Source organism: Mus caroli, unplaced genomic scaffold, assembly GCF_978045245.1.
Source record: "Mus caroli unplaced genomic scaffold, Mus_caroli_1 scaffold_8, whole genome shotgun sequence".
Taxonomy (NCBI): Eukaryota; Metazoa; Chordata; class Mammalia; order Rodentia; family Muridae; genus Mus; species Mus caroli.
Window position 1 is genome coordinate 38,396,118 of NW_028227263.1, and position 24,469 is coordinate 38,420,586.

The 24,469-nt window shown below is 38.6% G+C and overlaps 1 protein-coding gene across 1 annotated transcript; it reads left to right on the forward strand.

Moving 5' to 3' along the window:
• The first annotated feature begins 21,287 nt into the window (after positions 1 to 21,287).
• LOC110297566 (olfactory receptor 5P6) lies at positions 21,288 to 22,236 on the forward strand. The gene has a single exon (XM_021166367.3). It carries the CDS (start codon positions 21,292 to 21,294, stop codon positions 22,234 to 22,236), a length of 945 nt encoding a protein of 314 aa, XP_021022026.1. The 5' UTR covers positions 21,288 to 21,291.
• The last annotated feature ends 2,233 nt before the right edge of the window (positions 22,237 to 24,469 follow it).

Here is a 24,469-nt window from a genome sequence, read left to right on the forward strand (position 1 = left end):
GTCCAGACTTTATCTCTTTCCAAGTCCACCCTCTGACTCTTCCACAAAGCACACCTCCCTCCCTACCCCTGTCTCCAAGAGGATTTCCACCACAACACCCCACCAGACCTTCCCACTTCCTGGGTCACCAAGTCTTTCAAGGGTTAGGTACATCTTCTCTCACTGAGTCAAGACCCAACAGTCCTCTGCTGTATATGTGTTGGGGGCCTCATATCAGCTGGTGTATGCTGTCTGGTTGGTGTCTGAGCAATCTCAGGGGTTCAGGCTAGCTGACACTAATGGTCTTCCAGCTTTTTCCAAATTCAAGCACAGGGATTACAAACTTCTCTCCATTGGTTGGGTGTAAATATCTGCATCTGACTCTTTCAGCTGCTTATTTGGCCTTTCAGAGGGCAGCCACGCTAAGCTACTGCTTGTAAGCACACCATAGTATCAGTAATAGCATCAGGCCTTGGGGCCTCCCCTTGAGCTAAATTGACCTATCACTGGACTTTCTCTCAGGCTCTTCTCCATTTTTGCTTTTTTTTTATTAGATATTTTCTTTATTTACATTTCAAATGCTATCCTGAAAGTTCCCTATACCCTCCCCCAGCCCTGCTCCCCTACTCACCCACTCCCACTTATTGACCCTGGTATTAGAATAACCAAGATACAATTTGCTAAACATAAGAAAATCAAGAAGAAGGAAGACCAACGTGTGGATACTTCATTCCTCCTTAGAATAGGGAACAAAATACCCATGGAAGAAGTTACAGAGACAAAGTTTGGAGCTAAGTCGAAAAGATGGACCATCCAGAGACTACCCCACCCAGGGATCTATCCCATAATCAGCCACCAAACCCAGAAGTATTGCACATGCCAGCAAGATTTTGCTGAAAGGACCCTGATATAATTGTCTCATGTGAGTCTATGCCAGTGCCTGGCAAATGCAGAAGTGGATGCTCATAGTTATCTATTGGATGGAACACAGGGCCCCCAATGGAGGAGCTAGAGAAAGCACCCAAGGAGCTGAAGGGTTCTGCAACCCTATAGGTGGAACAACAATATGAACTAACCAGTACCCACAGAGCTCGTGTCTCTAGCTGCATATGTAGCAGAAGATGGCCTAGTGGGCCATCATTGGGAAGAGAGGCCCCTAGGTCTTGCAAAATCTTCTCCATTTTTGACCCTGCAGTTCTTTCAGACAGGAACAATTCTGGGTCAGAGTTTCCCTTCAAATGATGATCTGTCTTTCTACTGGAGGTGTACTCTACAAGTTCCCTCTCCCCACTGTAGGGCATTTTATCTAAGGTCTTGAGTCCTGAGAGCCTCTCACCACTCAAGTCTCTTGTACATTCTAGAGGATCCCCCCACCTCCTACCCCTCAAGGTTGCTTGTTTCCATTCTTTATCATGGCCCTCAGGGCTTCAGCCCCCCCCCCATCATGTACCTTATCATATTCCCCTCTTCCCTTCACTGTCCCTTTTCCCACCCAGGTCTCTCCCTCCCCCCAACCCCTGTAATTGCTTTCTTCTCCCTACAAAGTGGTATTGAGACATCCTCACTTGGGCCCTTCAGCTTGTTAGCCTTCTTGAGTGCTGAAGATTGTATCCTCTGAATACTGTACTTTTTTGGCTAATATCCACTCATTAGTGAGTACATACCATGCATGTCATTTTGCATCTGAGTTACCTCACTCAGGATGATATTTTCTAGTTCCATCCATTTCCTGCAAAACATGTGAAGTCCTCGTTCTTAATAGCTGGGTAGTATCCCACATCTGGCTTGTTTCCAGACTCTGACCATCACAAGAAAGGCTGCTATGAACATAGTGGAACACATGCTCCTGTGGCATGGTGGGGCATCTTATGGGTATATGCACAAGAGTGGTATAGCTGGGTCTTCAGGAGAACTATTTCCAATTTTCTCGGGAACCGCCAAACTGATTTCCAAGGTGGTTTTACCAGCTTGCAGTCCCAACTGCAATGGAGGTGTGTTCCTCTTTCTCCACATCCTCACCAACATCTGCAGTCACCTCCTATTTTTATCTTAGTTATTCTGATTGGTGTGAGGTAGAATCTCAGGGTCATTCTGATTTGCATTTCCCTGGTGATTAAGGATGTTAAACATTTCTTTAGATGCTTCTCAGCCATTCAAAGTTCCTTGGTTGAGAACTTCCTATTTAGCTCTGTACTCCACTTTTTAATAGGGTTCTCTGGAGTCTACCTTCTTGAGTTCTTTGTATATTTTGGATATTAGCTCTCTATCAGATGTGGGGTTAGTGAAGAATTTTTTTCCAATCTGTAGGTTGCCAATTTGTCTTATTGGCTATGTCCTATGCCTTACAGATGCTTTCCAGTTTGATGAGTTCCCATTTATCAACTCTTGATCTTAGAGCCTGAGCCCTTGGAGTTCTGTTTAGGAAATTTCTACCTGTGTCAATGAGTTCGATGCTTTTCCCCAATTTCTCTTCTATTAGATTCAGTATCTCTGTTTGTGTTGTTTGTTGTTGTTGTTGTTGTTGTTGTTGAGATCTGTGATCCACTTGGACTTGAGCTTCACACAAGGGGACAAATATGGTTCTATTTTCATTCTTCTACATATAGACAGTCAATTAGATCAGCACCATTTATTGAAAATATTTTTTTCCATTGTGTTTTTTTGGTGTCTTTATCAAAGATCAAGTGTCCATAGTGCGTAGTTTTATTTGTGGGTCTTCAATTCTATCCCATTGATCAATGCATCTATCTCTGTACCAATGCAATGCAGGTTTTTTTTTTTTTTTCACTATTGCTCTGTAGTATAGCTTGAGGTCTGGGATGGTGATTCTTTAATTGTTAAAATCCCCCACAAGTTCTATAACTGTTAATTTTTTTCTCTATTCTGGGTTTTTTGCTTTTCCAGATAAATTTGAAAATTTCGCTTTCCATGTTTTTGAAGAATTGTGTTGGGATTTTTGATGGGGGATTTCATTGAATCTGTAGATTGCTTTTGGTAGGATGGCCATTTTTACTATGTTGATCTATGAGAATGGAAGATCTTTCCATTTTCTGAGATCTTTTTCAATTTCTTCCTTGAGAGTTATTGTTATACAGACCTATCACTACTTTTGTTAGTTACACACAGATATTCTAATTTTTTAGCTATTGTGAAGGCTGTTGATTCTCTAATTTCTTTCTCAGCCTTTTTATCATTTGAATAAAGGAAGGCTACTGATTAATTTGATTTAATTTTATATCCAACCACTTTGCTGAAGTTGTTTATCAGATGTAGTTCTCTGGTAGAATTTTGGATCAATTATATATACTATCATATCATCTGTAAATAGTGACACCTTGAATTTGCCTTTGCCAATTTGTATCCCCTGAATATCTTTTTGTTTTCTTATTGCTATATCTAGAACTTCAAGTACTATATTGAATAGATATGGGAAGAGTGGGCTTCCTTGTTCTGTCCCTGATTTTAGTGGGATTGCTCAAGTTTCTCTCCATTTATTTTGACACTGGCTGTTGGTTTGCTGCAAATTGCTTTTATTATGTTTAGGTGTGGGCCTTGAATTCCTGATCTCTCCATTGCTTTTAACATAAAGGGCTGCTGTGTTTTGTCAAATACTTTTTCAGCATCTAAGGAGATCATGTGATATTTTTTCCTTTGAGTTTGTTTATATAGTGGATTACGTTAATGTATTTTTGTATATTGAAACAGCCTTGCATCCCTGGGTTGAAGCCTTATTGATCATGGTGAGTGACAGTTTTGATGTGTTGTTTGAGTCAGTGTGCTAGAATTTTATTGAATGTTTTTCATTGATGTTCATAAAGGGAATTGGTCTGAAGCTCTCTTTTTATGTTGGAACCTTTTGTGGTTTAGGTATCAGAGTAATTGTGGCTTCATAGAATGAATTAGGTAGTGTTCATTATGTTTCTACTTTATGGAATTCTTTGAGGAATATTGGAATTAGGTCTTCTTTGAAAGCCTGGTAGAATTCTGCACTAAAGCCATCTGGTCCTGGGCTTTTTTTTGATTGGGAGGTTTTTAATGACTTTGGGCATAAGAGTCTGTTTACATACTTTACCTGCTCTTGACTTGACTCTGTTATGTAGTATCTGTCTAGGAATCATCGATTTCATCTAAATTTTTTCAGTTTTGTTGACTATAGGTTTTTGTAGTAGGATCTGAAGATATTTTGAATTTCTGCAGGTTCTATTGTTATATTTCCCTTTTCATTTCTGACTTTGTTAATTTGGATACTGTCTCTGGGCCCTTTAGTTAGGTTGGCTAAAGGTTTATCTATCTTGTTGATTCTCTCAAAGAACCAACTTTTGGTTTTGTTGATTCTTTGTATGGTTCTCTTTGTTTCTATTTGCTTGATTTTGGCCCTGAATTGACTATTTCCTGCAATCTACTCCTCTTGGGTGTGTTTGCTTCTTTATGTTCTAGAGCTCTCGGGTGTGCCATTAAGTTGCCAGTGTAAGATATCTCCAGTTTCTTTACCAGGGCACTTAGATCTATGTATTTTCCTCTTAGCACTGCTTTCATTGTGTCCAATAAGTTTGGGTATGTTATGTCAATATTTTCATTGTATCCCAGGAAGTCTTTAACTTATTTCTTCATTTCTTCCCTGACCATGTTATCATTGTAGAGAATTGTTCCGTTTCCATGGGTATGTGGGTTTTCTGTTGTTTTTGTTGTTATTGAAGAACAGCCTTAGGCCATTCTGATCTGAGAGGATGCATGGGACTATTTCAATCATCCTGTATCAGTTGAGGTTTGTTTTATGACTGATTATATGGTCAGTTTTGGAGATGGTACTATGAAGTGCTAAGAAGGTATATTATTTATTTTTAGGGTGAAATGTTCTGTAGATATCTGTTAAATCCATTTGGTTCATAACCTATATTAACTTCACTGTCTCTCTCTATTAAGTTTCTGTTTCAATGACCTGTCCATTTGTAAGGGTAGAGTGTTGAAGTCTCCCACTACTACTGTGTGGAGTTCAAATTGTATTTTGAGCTTTATTAAAGTTTCTTTCATGAATTCCAGTATCCTTGCATTTGGGGCATAGATGTTCAGAATTGAGAGCTCATCATGATAGATTTTTCCTTTGATGAATGTGAAGTGTCCTTTCTCATCTCGCTTGATAGCTTTTGATTGAAAGTCTGTTTTATTGGATATTAGAATGGCAATTAGAGCTTCTTTCTTGAGACCATGTGCTTGGAAGACCTGTTTCCAGCCTTTTACTCTGTGTCTCTTTTTGTTATTTAGGTATGTTTCTTTTTTTTTCTTTTTTTAAATATATTTTATTAGGTATTTTCCTCAATTACATTTCCAATGCTATCCCAAAAGTCACCCATGCCCTTCCCCCACTCCCCTACCCACCCATTCCCAATTTTTGGCCCTGGTGTTCCCGGTACTGGGGCATGTAAGGTTTGCAAGTCCATTGGGCCTCTCTTACCAGTGATGGCCGACTAGGCTATCTATTGATACATATGCAGCTAGAGTCAAGAGCTCTGAGGTACTGGTTAGTTCATATTGTTGTTCCACCTATAGGGTTGCAGATCCCTTTAGCTCCTGGGTATTTTCTCTAGCTCTTCCATTGGGGGCCCTGTGATCCATCCAATAGCTGACTGTGAGCTTCCACTTATGTGTTTGCTAGGCCCTGGCATAGTCTCACTAGAGACTGCAATATCAGGGTCCTATCAGCACAATCTTGCTAGTGTATGTAATGGTGTCAGCGTTTGGAGGCTGATCATGGGATGGATCCCTGGATATGGCAGTCTCTAGATGGTCCATCCTTTTGTCTCAGCTCCAAACTTTGTCACTGAAACTCCTTCCATGGGTGTTTTGTTCCCAATTCTATGAAGGGTCAAAGTGTCCACACGTTGGTCTTTGTTCTTTTTCAGATTCATGTGTTTTGCAAATTGTAACTTATATCTTGGGTATCCTAAGTTTCTTGGCTAATATCCACTTATCAGTGAGTACATATCATTTGAGTTTTTTTGTGATTGGGTCACCTCACACAGGCTAATGGCCTCCAGATCCAAACATTTGCCTAGGAATTTCATAAATTCTTTTTAATAGCTGAGTAGTACTCCATTGTGTAAATGTAACACATTTTTTGTATCCATTCCTCTGTTGAGGGGCATCTGGTTCCAGCTTCTGGTTATTATAAACAAGGCTGCTATGAACATAGTGGAGCATGTTTCTTTCTTACTAGTTGGAACATCTTCTGGATATAGGCCCAGGGGAGGTATTGAGGGATCCTCCAGTAGTACCATGTCCAATTTTCTGAGAAACCGCTAGACTGATTTCCAGAGTGGTTGTACAAGCTTACAATCACACCAACAATGGAGGAGTGTTCCTCTTTCTCCACATCCTCGCCAGCATCTGCTGTCACCTGAATTTTTGATCTAAGCCATTCTGACTGGTGTGAGGTGGAATCTCAGGGTTGTTTTGATTTGCACTTCCCTGATGATTAGGGATTCTGAACATTTTTTCAGGTGCTTCTCAGCCGTTCAGTATTCCTCAAGTGAGAATTCGTTGTTTAGCTCTGAGCCCCATTTTTTAATGGGGTTATTTGATTTTCTGGAGTCCACCTTCTTGAGTTCTTTATATATATTGGATATTACTCCCTTATCTGATTTAGGATAGGAAAAGATCATTTCCCAATCTATTGGTGGCCTTTGTGTCTTATTGACGATGTCTTCTGCTTACAGAAGATTTGCAGTTTCATGAGGTCCCATTGGTTGATTCTCCATCCTACAGCACAAGACATTGCTGTTCTATTCAGGAATTTTTCCACTGTGCCAATATCTTCAAGGCTTCTCCCCACTTTCTCCTCTATAAGCTTCAGTGTCTCTGGTTTTATATGAAGTTCCTTGATCCACTTAGATTTGACCTTAGTACAAGGAGATAGGAATGGATCAATTCGCATTCTTCTACATGATAACCACCAGTTGTGCCAGCACCATCTGTTGAAAATGCTGTCTTTTTTCCACTGGATAGTTTCAGATCCCTTGTCGAAGATCAAGTGACCATAGGTGTGTGGGTTCATTTCTGCGGCTTCAATTCTATTCCAATTGGTCTACTTTTCTGTCGTTATACCAATACCATGCCGTTTTTATCACAATTGCTCTGTAGTAAAGCTTTAGGTCAGGCATGGTGATTCCACCAGAGGATCTTTTATCCTTGAGAAGACTTTTTGCTATCCTAGGTTTTTTGTTATTCCAGATGAAGTTGCAGATTGCTCTTTCTAATTCGTTGAAGAATTTAGCTGGAATTTTGATGGGGATTGCATTGAATCTGTAGATTGCTTTTGGCAAGATAGCCATTTTTACAATGTTGATTCGGCCAATCCATGAGCATGGGAGATCTTTCTATCTCCTGAGATCTTCTTTAATTTCTTTCTTCAGAGACTTGAAGTTCTTTTTTCTTTATTATTAATTAGGTAATTTCCTCAATTACATTTCCAATGCTATCCAAAAAGTCCCAATACACTCCCCCCCCAGTCCCCCACCCACCCACCCCCACCCCCTTGGCCCTAGCATTCCCCTGTATTGGGGCATATAAAGTTGGCAAGTCCAATGGGCCTCTGTTTCCAGTGATGGCCTACTAGGCCATCTTTTGATACAAATGCAGCTAGAGTCAAGAGCTCTGGGGTACTGGTTAGTTCATAATAATGATCCACCTATGGGGTTGCAGTTCCCTTTAGCTCCTTGGGTACTTTCTCTAGCTCCTCCATTGAGGGCCCTGTGATCCATCCAATAGCTGACTGTGAGCATCCACTTCTGTGTTTGCTAGGCCCCGGCATTGTCTCACAAGAGACAGCTATATCTGGGTCCTTTCAGCAAAATCTTGCTAGTGTATGCAATGGTGTCAGCGTTTGGAAGCTGATTATGGGATGGATCCCTGGATATGGCAGTCTTTAGATGGTCCATCCTTTCTTCATAGCTCCAAACTTTATCTCTGTAACTCTTTCCATGGGTGTTTTGTTCCCAATTCCAAGAAGGGGCACAGTGTCCACACTTTGGTCTTCGTTCTTCTTGAGTTTCATGCGTTTAACAAATTGTATCTTATATCTTGGGTATCCTAAGTTTTGGGGCTAATATCCACTTATCAGTGAGTACATATTATGTGAGTTCCTTTGTGAATATGTTACCTCACTCAAAATGATGCCCTCCAGATCCATCCATTTCCCTAGAATTTCATAAATTCATTCCTTTTAATAGCTGAGTAGTACTCCATTGTGTAAATGTACCACATTTTCTGTATCCATTCCTCTGTTTGAAGTTCTTATCATAAAGATCTTTCACTTCCTTAGTTAGAGTCACACCAAGGTATTTTATATTATTTGTAACTATTGAGAAGGGTGTTGTTTCCCTAATATCTTTCTCAGCCTGTTTATTCTTTGTGTAGAGAAAGGCCATTGACTTGTTTGAGTTAATTTTATATCCAGCTATTTCACTGAGGCTGTTTATCAGGTTTAGGAGTTCTCTGGTGGAATTTTTAGGGTCACTTATATATACTATCATATCATCTGCAAAAAGTGATATTTTGACTTCTTCTTTTCCAATTTGTATCCCCTTGATCTCCTTTTGTTGTCGAATTGCTCTGGCTAGGAATTCAAGTACAATGTTGAATAAGTAGGGAGAAAGTGGGTAGCCTTGTCTAGTCCCTGATTTTAGTGGGATTGCTTCCAGCTTCTCACCATTTACTGTGATGTTGGCTACTGGTTTGCTGTAGATTGGTTTTATCATGTTTAGGTATGGGCCTTGAATTCCTGATCTTTCCAAGACTTTTATCAAGAATGGGTGTTGGATTCTGTCAAATGCTTTCTCCATGTCTTAAGGAGATGATCATGTGGTTTTTGTCTCTGAGTTTGTTTATATAATGGATTAATTGATGGATTTCCATATATTAAACCATCCATGCATCCCTGGAATAAAACATACTTGGTCAGGATGGATGATTGTTTTGATGTGTTCTTGGATTCAGTTAGGGAGAATTTTATTGAGTATTTTTTCATCGATATTCATAAGGGAAGTTGGTCTGAAGTTCTGTATATTTGTTGGATCTTTCTGTGGTTTAGGTATCAGAGTAATTGTGGCTTCATAGAATGAGTTGGGTAGAGTACCTTCTACTTCTATTTTGTGGAATGGTTTGTGCAGAACTGGAATTAGATCTTTTTGAAGGTCTGATAGAACTCTGCACTAAACCCATCTGGTCCTGGGCTTTTTTTGGTTGGTAGACCATTAATGACTGGCTCTTTCTTTAGGGGATATGAGACTGTTTAGATCTTTAGCTTGATCCTGATTTAACTTTAGTACCTGGTATCTGTCTAGAAATTTGTCCATTTCATCCAGGTTTTCCAGTTTTGCTGAGTATATACTTTTGTAGAAGGGTCTGATGGTATTTTGGATTTCTTCAGGATTTGTTGTTATGTCTCCCTTTTCATTTCAGATTTTGTTAATTAGGATGCTGTCCCTATGCCCTCACTTGAGTCTGGCTAAGGGTTTATCTATCTTGTTGATTTTCTCCAAGAACCAGCTCCTTGTTTGGTTGATTCTTTGAATAGTTCTACTTGTTTCCACTTGGTTGATTTTGCCCCTGAGTTTGATTATTTCCTGCTGTCTACTCCTCTTGGGTGAATTTGCTTCCTTTTTTCTAGAGCTTTTAGGTGTGTTGTCAAGCTGCTAATGTGTGCTCTCTCTAGTTTCTTTTTGGAGGCACTCAGAGCTATGAGTTTCCCTGTTAGAAATGCTTTCATTGTGTCCCATAGGTTTGGGTATGTTGTGGCTTCATTTTCATTAAACTCTAATAAGTCTTCTATTTCTTTCATTATTCCTTCCTTTACCAAGGAAGGTATCATTGAGAAGAGTGTTGTTCATTTGCCATGTGAATTTTGGCTTTCCATTTTTTATGTTGTTATTGAAGATCAGCCTTAGTCCATGGTGGTCTGATAGGATGCATGGGACAATTTCAATATTTTTGTATCTGTTGAGGTCTGTTTTGTGACCAATTAAATGGTCAATTTTGGAGAAGGTGCCATGAGGGGTTGAGAAAAAGGTATATCTTTTTGTTTTAGGATAAAATGTTCTGTAGATATTTGTTAAGACCATTTGTTTCATAACTTCTGTTAATTTCACTGAGTCCCTGTTTAGTTTCTGTTTCCACAATCTCTCCATTGATGAAAGTGGTGTGTTGAAGTCTCCCACTATTATTGTGTGAGGTGCAATGTGTGCTTTGAGCTTTACTACAGTTTCTTTAATGAATGTGTTTGCCCTTGCTTTTGGAACATAGATATTCAGAACTGAGAGTTCCTCTTGGAGGATTTTACCTTTGATGAGTATGAAGTGTCCCTCCTTGTCTTTTTTGATAACTTTGGGTTGGAAGTCGATTTTATTTGCTATTATAATGGCTACTCCAGCTTGTTTCTTCAGACCATTTCCTTGGAAATTTTTTTTCCAGCATTTCACTCTGAGGTAGTGTCTGTCTTTTTCCCTGAGATGGGTTTCCTGTAAGCAGCAGAATGTTGGGTCCTGTTTGTGTAGCCAGTCTGTTAGTCTATGTCTTTTTATTGGGGAATTGAGACCATTGATATTAAGAGATATTAAGGAAAAGTATTTGTTGCTTCCTATTATTTTTGTTGTTAGAGTTGGCATTCTGTTCTTGTGGCTGTCTTCTTTTTGGCTTGTTGAGGGATTACTTTCTTGCTTTTTCTAGGACATGCTTTCCATCCTTGTATTGGTTTTTTTCTTTTATTATCCTTTGAAGTGCTGGATTCGTGGAAAGATAATGTGTGAATTTGGTTTTATCATGGAATACTTTGGTTTCTCCATCTATGGTAGTTGAGAGTTTGGCTGGGTATAGTAGCTTGGGCTGGCATTTGTGTTCTCTTAGTGTCTGTATAACATCTGCCCAGGATCTTCTGGCTTTCATAGTCTCTGGTGAAAAGTCTGGTGTAATTCTGATAGGTCTTCCTTTATATGTTACTTGACCTTTTTCCCTTACTGCTTTTAGTATTCTATCTTTATTTAGTGCATTTGTTGTTCTGATTATCATGTGTCAGAAGGAATTTCTTTTCTGGTCCAGTCTATTTGGACTTTTGTAGGCCTCTTGTATGTTCGTGGGCATCTCTTTCTTAAGGTCTAGGAAGTTTTCTTCTATAATTTTGTTGAAGATATTTGCTGGCCCTTTAAGTTGAAAATCTTCATTCTCATCTACTCCTATTATCTGTGTGTTTGGTCTTCTCGTTGTGCCCTGGATATCCTGGATGTTTTAAGTTAGGATTTTTTGCATTTTGTATTTTCTTTGATGGTTGTTCCAATGTTCTCTATGGAATCTTCTGCACCTGATATTCTCTCTTCCATCTCTTGTATTCTGTTGCTGATGCTCGCATCTATGGTTCCAGATTTCTTTCATAGGTTTTCTATCTCCAGACTTGCCTCAATTTGGGTTTTTTTTAATTGTGTCTACTTCCCTTTTTAGGTCTTGGATGGTTTTATTCAATTCCATCACCTGTTTGTTCATGTTTTCCTGCAATTCTTTAAGGGATTTTTGTGCTTCCTCTTTAACTTCTTCTACCTGTTTAGCAGTGTTCTCCTGTATTTCTTTAAGTGAGTTATTAAAGTCCTTCTTGATGTCCTCTATCATCATCATGAGATATGCTTTTAAATCAGGGACTATCTTTTCAGGTGTATTGGGGTTCCCATGACTGGGTGGGAAAGGAGTGCTGCGTTCTGATGATGGTGAGTGGTCTTGGTTTCTGTTAGTAAGATTCTTACGTTTGCCTTTCACCATCTGGTAATCTCTGGAGTTAGTTGTTATAGTTTTCTCTGGCTAGAGCTTGCTCCTCATGTGATTATGTTAGCCTCTATCAGCAGTCCTGGGAGACTAGATCTCTCCTGATTTTCAGTGGTCAGAGTACTCTCTGCAGGCAAGCTCTCCTCTTGCAGGGAAGGTGCCCAGATATCTGGTGTTAGAACCTGCTTCCTGGCAGAAGTTGTGATCCATTCACCAGAGGTCCTAAGATCCCGTGGAGAGTCCTATGGGGACCATGGGGTTTTCTGCAGACTCCACACCCAAGGTACCCCAGTGCTTGCATGGTCCAGAAGGGACTTGTGACCCTGATCAGGCCAGGTTTTCTGCTTCCCTAATTAATGCAGTCTCCGGTGTGTTTCTTGTATGCAGAAAAATGCTGAATCCTGCTTGCCTATCTGGTGTTAGCCTATGTTTTTATAGGTGAATTGAGTCCATTAATTTTGAGAGATATTAAAGACAGATGATTGTTAGTTCCTGTTATGTTTGTTTTTATAGGTGGCATTATGTGCATGTGACTATCTCCTTTTGGCTTTGTTGTGAGATGACTAATATTTTCTCTTTTCTTTGGTGTAGGTACTCTCCTTGTGTTGGCGTTTTCCTTGTAGAATCCCCTTAGGGCTGGATTGGTAGATACTGTTTCAATTTGGTTTTGTCCTGGAATATTTTGGTTTCTCCATCTATGTTGATTAAGAGTTTTGCTGGGTAAAGTACTGTGGGCTGGCATATGTGTTCTCTTAGAGTCTGCATGAACTCTGACCAGACTCTTCTGGCTTTCATAATCTCTGTTGAGAAACCTTGTGTAATTTTGATAGGTCTACTTTTGTATGTTACTTGGCCATTTTCCCTTGCAGCTTTTAATATTCTTTCTTTTTGTTCTGTGCATTTAGTATTTTGATTACTATGTATTGAGAGGATTTTCTTTTTTGGTCCCATTTATTTGGTGTTCTATATGCTTCTTGTACCTTTATGTCCATCTCTTTATTTAAGTTGGAGAAGTTTTCTTCTATGATTCTGTTTAGATGTTTTTGGGTCATTTGAGCTGGGAATCTTCTATCTCCTCTATTTCAATTATTCTTAGACTTGTTCTTTTCAATGTGTCCTGGATTTCCTGGATGTTTGGGGTTAGCAGATATTTTATGTTTTGATTTTCTTTGATAGTTGTGTCAGTATCTTCTACATCTGAGATTTTCTCTTCTATTTCTTGTATTCTATTGGTGATGCTTACATCTGTAATTCCTGACCTCTTTCCTAGGTTTTTCATTTCAATGATTGCTCCATTTGTGTTTTTTTCTTTTTATTGTTTCTACCTCCAGTTTTAGGTCTCGATCATTTTGTTCAATTCTTTCACCTGTTTGATTATGGTTTTCTGTATTTCTTTCAGTGAGTTATTTATATCCTCCTTGAGGGACTCTATTTTCATCATGAGATGGGATTTTAGATAAGCTTCCTGATTTTCAAGTGTGCTGGTGTATTCAGGGCTTGCTGTGGTGGGGGAAACTGGGTTCTAATGATGCCCGTGTATGGCTTCTGTTGCTTATGGTCTTGTGCTTGCCTCTCTCCACCTTGTTATCCCTGATGTTTGCTGGTCTTGGTGACTCTGTGTGGAATCTGCCTTTTTTATTCCTGGGCTGCTTCAGATCTTCTGGTAGGCCTGTGGCCCTGGCTGTAGCAGACCTCTTTTGTGACCTTGCCACTGTGGGCATGTCTGCTGGTGACCTCTTACTCTGGCTGAGGTGGCTCTTCTGGGAGGCCTTCTGGGAGACCTTCAGCCTGTGGGGTCTTGAGAGGAGCAGTCAAGTCATTATTCTGTGTGTAGCTGTTCTCCAGAGAGCCCTTCAGACTGTGCCTTCAGTTGCCTTGCATGCATCAGAACTCCTGGGATGCCTACCGGATGTGGTGTCTTTAGGGAAGCAGATAAGCTGATGATCTGCCCTGACAGAAGGTGCAGACCAGAAGGGGAGTGGAATTCTGGAGGTGGAGGTTTGGGGAGGTTATGTGTCTAGAGTCTACTGGGCTCCCAGTGGCTGTGGGCCTTCATGAGGATCACTTACCAGTTGTCCTAAATGCAGTGGAACTCCTGGGATGCTTTTAGGCTATGGTGTCTTCAGGGAAGCAGACAAGCTATCGATATGCACCAGTAGAAGGCCAGCTTTGTTGTTCTTCATACATGAATTTCTAAGTTGTTTGTATATCATCTTTATCTAATCTTAGTCTAGAGTTTTTAATCTTACCATAATGTAAGTTTTCAAATTATTCCTTAAATATTATCTGGATATCCTTGTATCTGTTGCTATGTATCTCCTTTCACCTCTAATTTCATTGTTACTTTTGGCCAGTTTGAAAGGGGTTTGTCTATGTTGGTTTTTTGTTTTGTTTTGTTTTGATTTTTAAGAAACAGCCACTTTATTCAATCATTCTTTATATTATTTTCATTTCCATTTCATTAATTTTAACCTGATATTTATTATGTCTTTCTGGGCATTGATTTTAGTTGGATTTTCTTGTATTTATATGTCCCTTCAATGCCCTCATTCACGTTTACTAATTTCTTGACCTTAGTCTTTATCAGGTATTCCAAGTGACAAGGCAACCAAGTAGAATAAAAGGGTCCCAAAGGTAGGCCACAGAGTCAAAATAGGCCCCTGCTCCCACTGTTAGCAGGCCCACATGAAGACAAAGCTGCACAACTATTACACATATAGAGAGAAACTCGGTCAGTTCTCTCAGACTTTTATCATCAAAGGATGTTATAGTTTATCAAAGGCTTATTGTGCATGTAGATACATGTAGGTGATTATATGCTTTCTGTCCTTTATACATGTAGAAGGCTATATTTATTGATTCAGATATTCCTGCATCTCAAAGATGAAGATTACTTGATCATGGTGTATAACTTTTTAATATGTCCTTGAATTTGTTATGCAAATGAGTTTTGAAAATTTTGTGACTGTGTTTGTTGCAGATAGCCCTGGGGCTAATTGTATTTTATGTTAATTCTGTTCTCCTATGAAGGGCTGCAAACAAGGAATGAGTCAGCACTCAGGTGATTTTCTCTAAACCTTCTTCCCACCTTAATTTATAAAATAAAGGCTAGAGCTGGTGATTGGGCAGAGAAAGAGGGGATGGTGAAGCTGATAGTTTTGAGAGTGAGAGAGAAGATGACTAAGGAGGAGGAAGAAGGTAAGTGGAGCAAAAGCACTTAGCCTGGAGAAACTGCAAATTATAAGGAGTGTAGTGGTAGATCTGCCCAATCTAGCCGCACAGCATGTATTCATATTAATTGAGTTGTATTTTCATTGTCCGGGCTTATTTGGGTTGGAGATTTACCACAACATGTGTTCATCAGAGATGTTGACCTGTAATTTTCTCTTTTATTGACTATTTATTTGGGTATCATGATAATAATGGTTTCATAAAATGAATTTGGAAACAGCACTTCATTTTCATTTTACAGAATAAGAAAACATAGTAAAGATATCTTAAATGAATAACTTCACAGTGAATGTTAAAGCCTTGAAGAAAAAAAAAAGAACATGCAAAATTAAAACCAGTAAATGGAAAGAGATAATTAAGATCAAGAAAAGAAGCATGAAACAGAAGACACCCAGAAACATGTCAGCCACCAGGTGTTGGTAGATGGGCAATACGATGAGCAAGTATGTGGGAGATACTTGGGAGAGCAAAAAAGGGGGAATGGTTTCTTTCCTATGAAGAGAGGAGTAGTTGGAAGCATGAGGGTGATGAGGGTGAAGAATAGCCTGATGTGAGATGCATGTGCTTCCACCGAGTCCATGGTGAGATTCCAGTCTGTACTCCTGAGGGCCATGTCTGGGTATGTGGCCCTGAAGCAGCACTGGTCTGTGTCAATGTCCATGGCCCATGTTACCACCATGAACCATGCAGACATCCCTGGTTTTAACTGCCTCCTTGGTCCATCTTGAAAGCTGAGGCCTGCACAGAGCTGGCTCCACCCCTCACTGGCTGCAACATATGGGAAAGATGTCCATACCCCTTCCCTGGGCAGTGAATGAGAAGTGACCTGATTGTAGAACACCAGAGAACCAGTCCTACCCCTTGCCAGCTAAAGCAAGCTGGGAAAAACAGGAGAGCTAGCCTTTGTGGTGCTGGTGTAGGAAAGATAGCAAGGTGAACAACTCAGCCACTACCCAGGCCCAGATCCAGGGTTTTGAGTTGTTCTGCCCCAACATTTTACCCCATCTATGAACTGCTAGATAATGTGAAGGTTCTGGTCCTACAGATCCAAAGCAAGATTTTCATGGCACAGAACAACAACAGGGTGTATGAGAGGAGTCTGGGGAGGATATTTATAGTGTGGCCGAAGCTAGAGGCCTCAAACCAGACTAATGACTCATTGCAATGAACATTTGTAAATAAAGCTATTTGGTCAAAAGGATATTCTGTGTGACACATCATGAAACAGTGCAGCTTCCATACCAAGGTGGATTTTTTTTTTATTTTTTAACTTTTATGTATTTATTTTTGTTAATTTTTATTTTGAGGGGGAGGTTGCAAGAACAAAGGGTAGATATAAAGGGGTGGGTAAATAAATGTGATTGGTGTGCATGCTGCATAATTCACAGAGAATCAATAACAAGTTAAAAGTAATGATTTTTTAAATTAAAAAATATGTAAAATATAAAAAAATAGAATGGAATTAATCAAATGGAAATAAAAAGGCAATTAAATGAACTGATAAAACAAAGAATTGGTTCTTCAAAGGGATAAACAAAATGGACAGATTTTATCCAACATAACCAAAAGAGGTTGAGAAAACCCAACTAATAAAATTAGAGAAAAAAATAGAAACATTACAATGAATACCAATGAAATTCAGAAAACCAATACTTGGAAATTTGAAAAGAAATGGATGGATTTCTAGGTGACAATTATATATCAGAAATATGCAAATCAAAGCAACTCTGAGATTATACCTCATACCAGCCAGAATGGCTAAGATCAAAAACTCAGGTGATGCTGGGCAGTGGTGGCAGACACCTTTAATCCCAGCACTTTGGAGGCAGAGGCAGGCCAATTTCTGAGTTCAAGGCCAGCCTGGTTTACAAAGTGAGTTCCAGGACAGCCAGTGCTATACAGAGAAACCCTGTTTCGAAAAACCAAAACAACAACAACAAAAAAAAACCCAAAACAAACAAACAAAAAAAAACAAAACAAAACAAACAAACAAAAGACAGGTGACAGCAAATGCTGGCAAGGATGTGAAGAAAGAGGAACAGTTCCCCATTGCTGGTGGAAATGCACACTGGTACAACCACTTTGGAAATCAGTCTGGTGGTTACTCAGAAAATTGTACATAGTACTTATTACCTGAGGACCCAGTTATACCATTCCTGGCATATACCCAGAAGATGCTCCAACATGTAATAAGGACACGTGCTCCACTATGTTCATAGCAGGTATATTTATGATAGCCAGAAGATGGAAACACCCAGATGTCCCTCAACAGAGGAATGGATACAGAACATGTGGTACACAATGGAATACTACTCAGCTATTAAAAATAATGACTTCATGAAATTTTTTGACAAATGGATGGATCTAGAAAATATCCTAAGTGGGGTAACTCAGTTACAAAACAACACACATGGTATGCACTCACTGATAAGTGGATATTAGGCAAAGAGCATGGAACACCCACAATACAACTCATGGACCACATGAAGCTCAAGAGGAAGGAAGACCAAAGAGTGGATGTTTCAGTCCTACTTAGAAGGGAGAACAAAATAATGAAGGGAAGTAGTGGGAAGGAGGGACTTGGGAGAAAGAGAAGGGGGTGGGGAAAGAGGGGAAGAATCAGGTATGGAAGGAGATGGAGATGTACAGAAAATTGAACAGAGGTGTGTAGCAATAAAGGATGGGGAACTGGTGGTAGCAACCAGAAAGTCCAAGACACAGGTAAAGCAAGAGCCTCCCAGGACCCCCTGGGATGGCATTATCTGAAATACCCCACAAAGGGGAGGGAGAACCTGTCAAGACAATAACCAGAGTTTAGGCATGGCCCCCTGGTTGAGGGATGGGGCCACCCACTCATCTCCAAATTTTTAACCCAGAATTGTTCCTGTCTAAAGGAAATACAGGGACAAAGAGTGTAACAGAAACCAAAGGAAAGGCAATCCAGAGATTGCCCCACCTGAGAATCCATCCTATATGCAGACACCAAACCCAGACACTATTGAGGATGCCAAGAATGCTGACAGGCTCCTGATAACAGCTGTCTCCTGGGAGGCTCTGCCAGATCCTGACCAATACAGATTCGGGTGTATACAGCCAAACATTGGATTGTGCGCCAGGACCCCGGTGGGGAAGTTAGGGCAAGGACTACAGGAGTTGAAGGGGTTTGCTTCCTCATAAGAACAATAATATCAACCAACCAGACCCCCATAGCTCCCAGGGACTAAACCACCAACCAAAGATTACACAGGGGGTACCCATGACTCCAGCTAGATATGTAGCAGAGGATTGCCTTATCTGGCATCACTGGGAGGGGTGCCCCTTGGTCCAGTGGCAGCTTGATGATGTAGGATAGGGGAATGCTAGGCTGCTGAAGGAGGAGTGGGTGGGCATGTGGGGGATATAAGAGACTTGTGGAGGGGAAATTGGGAAAGGGAATAACATTTGAAATGTAAATAAGTAAAATAACCAATAAAAAAATGAAAAAATAAGATATATAAACAATTGTGTAAAGAGCACCAAAACTTGCAATGCTAGGTTGCTGGGCCATTGGTTGTGTTTCTTACATGAGACATTCAACTACATGGAATTAGTTAATGGATATAAAATGAGTAAATTTAAAGCACATTATTAACTAACTCTGCCTATTATGAAAAAAGGCGTTTTGGACACAGGAAAGTCAACTAAGACAACTATTACAATGGAGAAATTGAGCAAAGCATCACTGTTAAAAAGGGATGTAGGGACTAAGATCAAGAGGACTTAGGCCTGACAAGATCTTAAGAAGTCAGTCAGCTTACTAAGCAATGGCCAGTGACTATAGACATGGTTAATTTTAGGTATCTGGGCCTAAATGAAGAAACAGGAAAGGCAGAAACAGGTGAGAACTTGAGGTTATCCCTAAGGTGTTAATTCCTGGTGACAGTAGTACTTCAGATCCTGTGTTGTGTATAAGTCCTCAGTGATTGTGACACTATACATAAGATCTTCACAAGCTCGAGTCAGCCAAGTTCCCAGCATGAGCAGTGGAGGTGAGTGTGGAGTCCCACCCTTTACTGAAGTCTATTGCAAATTAATAGCTCTTGAGAGGAGAACCAATTTTCTTGAAGGGTGTGTTCCTTGCAGGTCAACTATCCACACCCACAAGTCTATGGGCAGTATAAAATTGGCTTGATGGATTTTTTTAAATGATAACAAAGTTATGTGGATAGAAAGGGATGTGGCTATGGGAGCACTTGTGGTGAATAAAATCAAAATATTTTATGTAAACGTCTCAAAATTAATAAAATAATTATTTTTTTTAAATTACATATACCAAGTGAAAGAAATCTGTTACACTTTTAAATAGTCAGTTGAGTACCCATTAATCTGAAATACTGATATAAACATCAAACTATTCACCTTTCAGATAATTTGTTATACTTCTAATAACTAACAAATGAGAGTGCACTTATGTTTACACAAACAAAAGAATGAGGATTGCTATAGTCCTTGAAGATTACTTATATTTGTGTTACAGTTGTTTGAAATAAACAATTCAATAGTAATTAGAGACTGCTATAATGATCCCTGGTGTGTTCCATGTCACCTTTGATTCTATAGAATCACACTCATCAGGGAGATCTTCGGAAAAAAAAAAAACAATAATAAAAGAAAGCTTAGAGTTCTATGATCGTAGCTTTGGATTTCTGTCAGCATTCTGAACTGATTCTTATTTCAGGAGGTGAGATTTAGGAATTTGTAAATTAATTGGTTTCCCATTACTGCTGATAGATATGTGTATGTGTTCTTCAAAATTGTGTTCATAAGCTATCACTTAGAGACTGTAAACACAATTCAGCATTCACTTAGCATCTTTCACTGTATTAAATCTGTTTTTCTTTAACTTAAATGGAGTTAATTTAAATTATTGTGGCTAAATAGGCATAATTCAGTTTATCAATATTCCTCATTTATACAACTATAATATAAGAATCTGATATAGGTTTAACAACATCTAAACTTAGCACTCAAACATAGTGTTAAAAAATTACTGCCATTGAAATAAGTTGACATGAGAGTTCTATATCAAAATATCTTCTGGAAAACCTACTTTGTGTATTATTCGAATTCCAACAGCATTGCAGACAACTAGACACTTTGGATAATGGGTAGGATATAAAGGCAAGAATCTTGGGAGATGGGTCAACCTGGCCCCTACCTATGTAAACCTAGGTTCACTTTCTAACTGTCTAGTATCCTAATATATTGACTAATACAATGTTCTAAAAGTCACATTCTTTTCCGGTAGGCTGCAGTTAAATATTATGTGAAGAAATGATTGTGTACAGATAAATATACAACATCAAAATTTAGTTCTGAATATTCATGTCACATTTTGCATAAATAGATTGACATTTCAAATAAATGAAGTAATGATTTAACTGGTATTATCTAGAATAATAATTTTATGCACAGATTTCATTTCAAAATTCTTTCTTATCCTTTCAATAAGATTCTATAACATTGTTGATTTTTTTAAAGTCTTGTTCAATGGACAGACATTGTAAACTATGTAAATAACTAGAAACCTTTTTATACATTGGCCATTAAAACTGAAATCTAACCTATTTTCTTCCCATTCACCAGATATCCAATTCCATTGTAACTATTAAGTAATTTCACTTGAAAAAATTTACAAAAAGAATAAACTAAATTCAATCTGTAGATTCACATTCTGACTTCATTAATACCTAGACAATTTTAGGGAAGTTACTAGGTATTTTCCAACTTACTTTCCTCATCAATAAATTACACTTAACCATTTCATGAATATTTAAAAAGAATTAGATATAAAATGGTAATTCTGTGTCTATCATCTAGAAAGCATGACATAAATGTTAGCTGCTACTCAGGTTCCAGTGTCCCATCCTGGACATATACAACTTTGGGATTTTTCTTTTTTGTTTGTTTGGTATACCAAAAAATTTAAATATTATTAAACATTTCATTATCTAATCCTTGCATTAACAGAATGTTTATGAAAACAATGAAACACAATACTTCGAACATGTTTCCTGTTGTTCCACCTAGAAATATTAAACTATAGCAATGCATTGCACATAAACCTATAAACATTGGAGCACAATTCTTAGTATAAAATAAAACAAAATTTAAGTTCAATTTTTAATAATGCACTTGTTTATAGTAACTTCCATCTATGAACTAATGAGAATGGCATATCTATGAATTTCTTTCTGGAATGTCTCCATTACAGCATTGATCTGGCAACAGCTATACTATCTCATGGCTTTCCAGGAGGATGGGAACCACACTGCAGTGACAGAGTTCATTTTATTTGGATTAACAGATGATCCAGTTCTTAGAGTCATCCTCTTTATCATCATCCTGTGCATCTACCTGGTGACTGTGTCTGGGAACCTCAGCACCATCCTTCTCATCAGAGTCTCTTCCCAGCTCCATCACCCCATGTACTTTTTCCTCAGCCACTTGGCTTTTGCTGACATAGGTTACTCCTCTTCTGTCACACCCAATATGCTTGTCAACTTCCTGGTGGAAAGACATACAATCTCCTACATTGGTTGTGCCATCCAGCTAGGTTCTGTTGTCTTCTTTGGATCAAGTGAATGCTTCATTCTGGCTGCCATGGCTTATGATCGCTTCATGGCAATCTGCAACCCACTGCTTTATTCAACCAAAATGTCCACACAAGTCTGTGTCCAATTGCTCTTAATTGCTTACATAGGTGGTTTTCTTAACACATGGTCTTTCACTATATGTTTCTATTCGTTAGTCTTCTGTGGACCCAATGGTGTCAATCACTTTTTCTGTGATTTTGCTCCATTAATAGAACTTTCCTGTTCTGATGTCAGTGTCCCTGCAACTGTTCCTTCATTCACAGCTGGATCCATCATTGTTGTGACAGTGATCGTCATAGCCATCTCCTACATCTACATCCTCATCACCATCGTGAAGATGCACTCCACTGAGGGTCGACAGAAGGCCTTCTCCACCTGCACCTCCCACCTCACTGCAGTCACTCTGTTCTATGGGACCATCACATTCATTTATGTGATGCCCAAGTCCAGCTTCTCCACTGACCAGAACAAGGTGGTATCTGTGTTCTACATGGTAGTGATCCCCATGTTGAATCCCCTCATCTATAGCCTCAGAAATAATGAGATTAAGGGTGCTCTGAAGAGACAGATAGGCAGAAAAATATTTTCTTAGAGACATCCTTTGTTCTGTGGGATGTGCCATTGTAGGAGCACACCAAACTCTAAGATTAAATCTTTCCTTAAACCCTTAAATATGCTGACATTCTTCACTTCCTAAGATTGCTTCTCATGAAGTAACTCTGCTGCTGTGTGCTTTTTCATCACTTAAGAAATATCAAGTCACAGAATTAACATACCCATCATCTCAAATCTTTTTATGTTAGAAATATTGCAACGTGTCTTCAAACAAATTTATAGCATATTATAAATACTATTAATTATCTCTTGCTGTTCAGTAGGTCAGCAGACTTTAATTTTATATAATTATGTCCTTTGTTCTCTTTGACCTCTGTATCTATTGTCCACACATCCTGCCTGATAACCAACAGTGTACCCTCTCTGTGAATTTGAATGTTAAAAAATTTTACATGACTGAGATTCTGAAATGTTTTTCATTCTACACCTGGATTTTTTTCAATAGCACAATGAACTCAAATTCCATCCATACTGCCAAAGGTAGAAAGCAACTATATTGAGGCCTGTGTGTGTGTGTGTGTGTGTGTGTGTGTGTGTGTGTGTTTGAATTTCTTTATACATTCATTACTGATAGACCCTTAATTTGTTTCTATAGCTTGAGTATCCTAACTGAAATTGATTTTCTTTTTTTCTTTTTTTTTTTTCTTTTTTTTTTTTTTTTGGTTTTTCAAGACAGGGTTTCTCTGTATAGCCCTGGCTGTCCTGGAACTCACTTTGTAGACCAGGCTGGCCTCGAACTGAAATTGATTTTCTGAATGGTGTATCCTTGTGAATTGTTACTTCACTTCATTTAAGTGTGTACCCATGAAAGGAATTGCTAGGTCACATGGTTAGACTGCTTAAAGGTTCTATACAGTTCGCATACTGGTACAGTTCGCATACTGGCCATGCCAACACTGTACAGAAGCTTTGTTTTCCCTACTTACTACTCTCATCAACACTTGTCATTTATCTTTTTCTTTGGTGTGTCAAAATCAATTTCCACTTTTACACTAATAAAAGAGCTGCACAATAATAGCTTCATTGATCAAATTCCAGCTCCCAATTCCAAAGGATGTGTGACGAGGAGAAAGAAGTATGAGAAAGTATACAAGACCACGTTCTTACAGACTGCTGCAGTTTGAGGCAGCTCCTGGGAGTGAGGAAATTTACAGGCCATGGAATACAGGAGGCAGGTGATAATGAGTCCCAGAGAGCCTCAGATATTCACAAGTCACCTTCCCCTTAGGGATTTCACTGCAGGGTTGACAAGAGTTTTTGGCTGACTACACTGTTCCTCATGACAAGGGACACTGATTATCAACTTCTACATTCTCATTTTCTTTTGTGTGTATTCTGTAGAGAAATATCCATCCAGTTGTCTATCAACTTTAAAATCAAATTATTTTTCTTGCTAATGAATTCTATTATTTCATTATCTATCCAGATGTTAAAATTAATCGTATATAAGTTACCAAATATTTTTTCCAAATGAGTATACTGCTTTTCATTTTTTTGTTTTCTTCCTTTGATGTGTAAATAATTTTAGTTAAATATAGTAGTATTTGTTTATATTGGATTTTGTTATTTGTGCCTTTAAAGCAACAGCATTCCCATAGCCAATATGAAAAACATATCGCTATAGTTTATTCTGGTTTAAATGACTCAGAGATTTTTCAAAATTCTTTTGTTTTCCTGCAAACTTTTTATTTTTAAATTTTTAATGTATTTTATTATAATTCCCCCATTAAACTCTTTATATATCACATTTTTACTATTCATTCAGTTGATAGATTTTAGGCCTATTCTATTTTTAGGTATAGTGAATAGAACACCAATGAACATAGATGTGTATGTATCTCAGACTCTTTGGGGTATATGCCAGAAATTGCCATAGTTAAGTAGTTCTAGTTTTGGCTTTATAAGAAACATCCCTGCTGATTTCTATAGAGATACACTCCCATGCAGAGCAAATAAAAGTTCCCCTTTCTTCATATTTTAGCTATTATCTGTTTTCATTTGTCTTCTAGATAAAACCCCGATGTATTAGGGTTAGATGAACTCTCAAGGTAGAGTTAATCTCCATTCCCCTGGCTAATAATGTTCAATTCTTTTTACATGTTTATTAGACCTTTACTAAGCTAGGAAATGCAACTGTATAACTGAGAAGACATAGCACAATATTTGTGATGTCATAACTGGATTTTGCATGTAAAAATAGAGTATCTTCA

Coding starts and splice junctions, on each gene's coding strand:
- LOC110297566 (XM_021166367.3), top strand. CDS start 21,292: ATGGCTTTCCAGGAGGATGGGAACCACACTGCAGTGACAGAGTTCATT.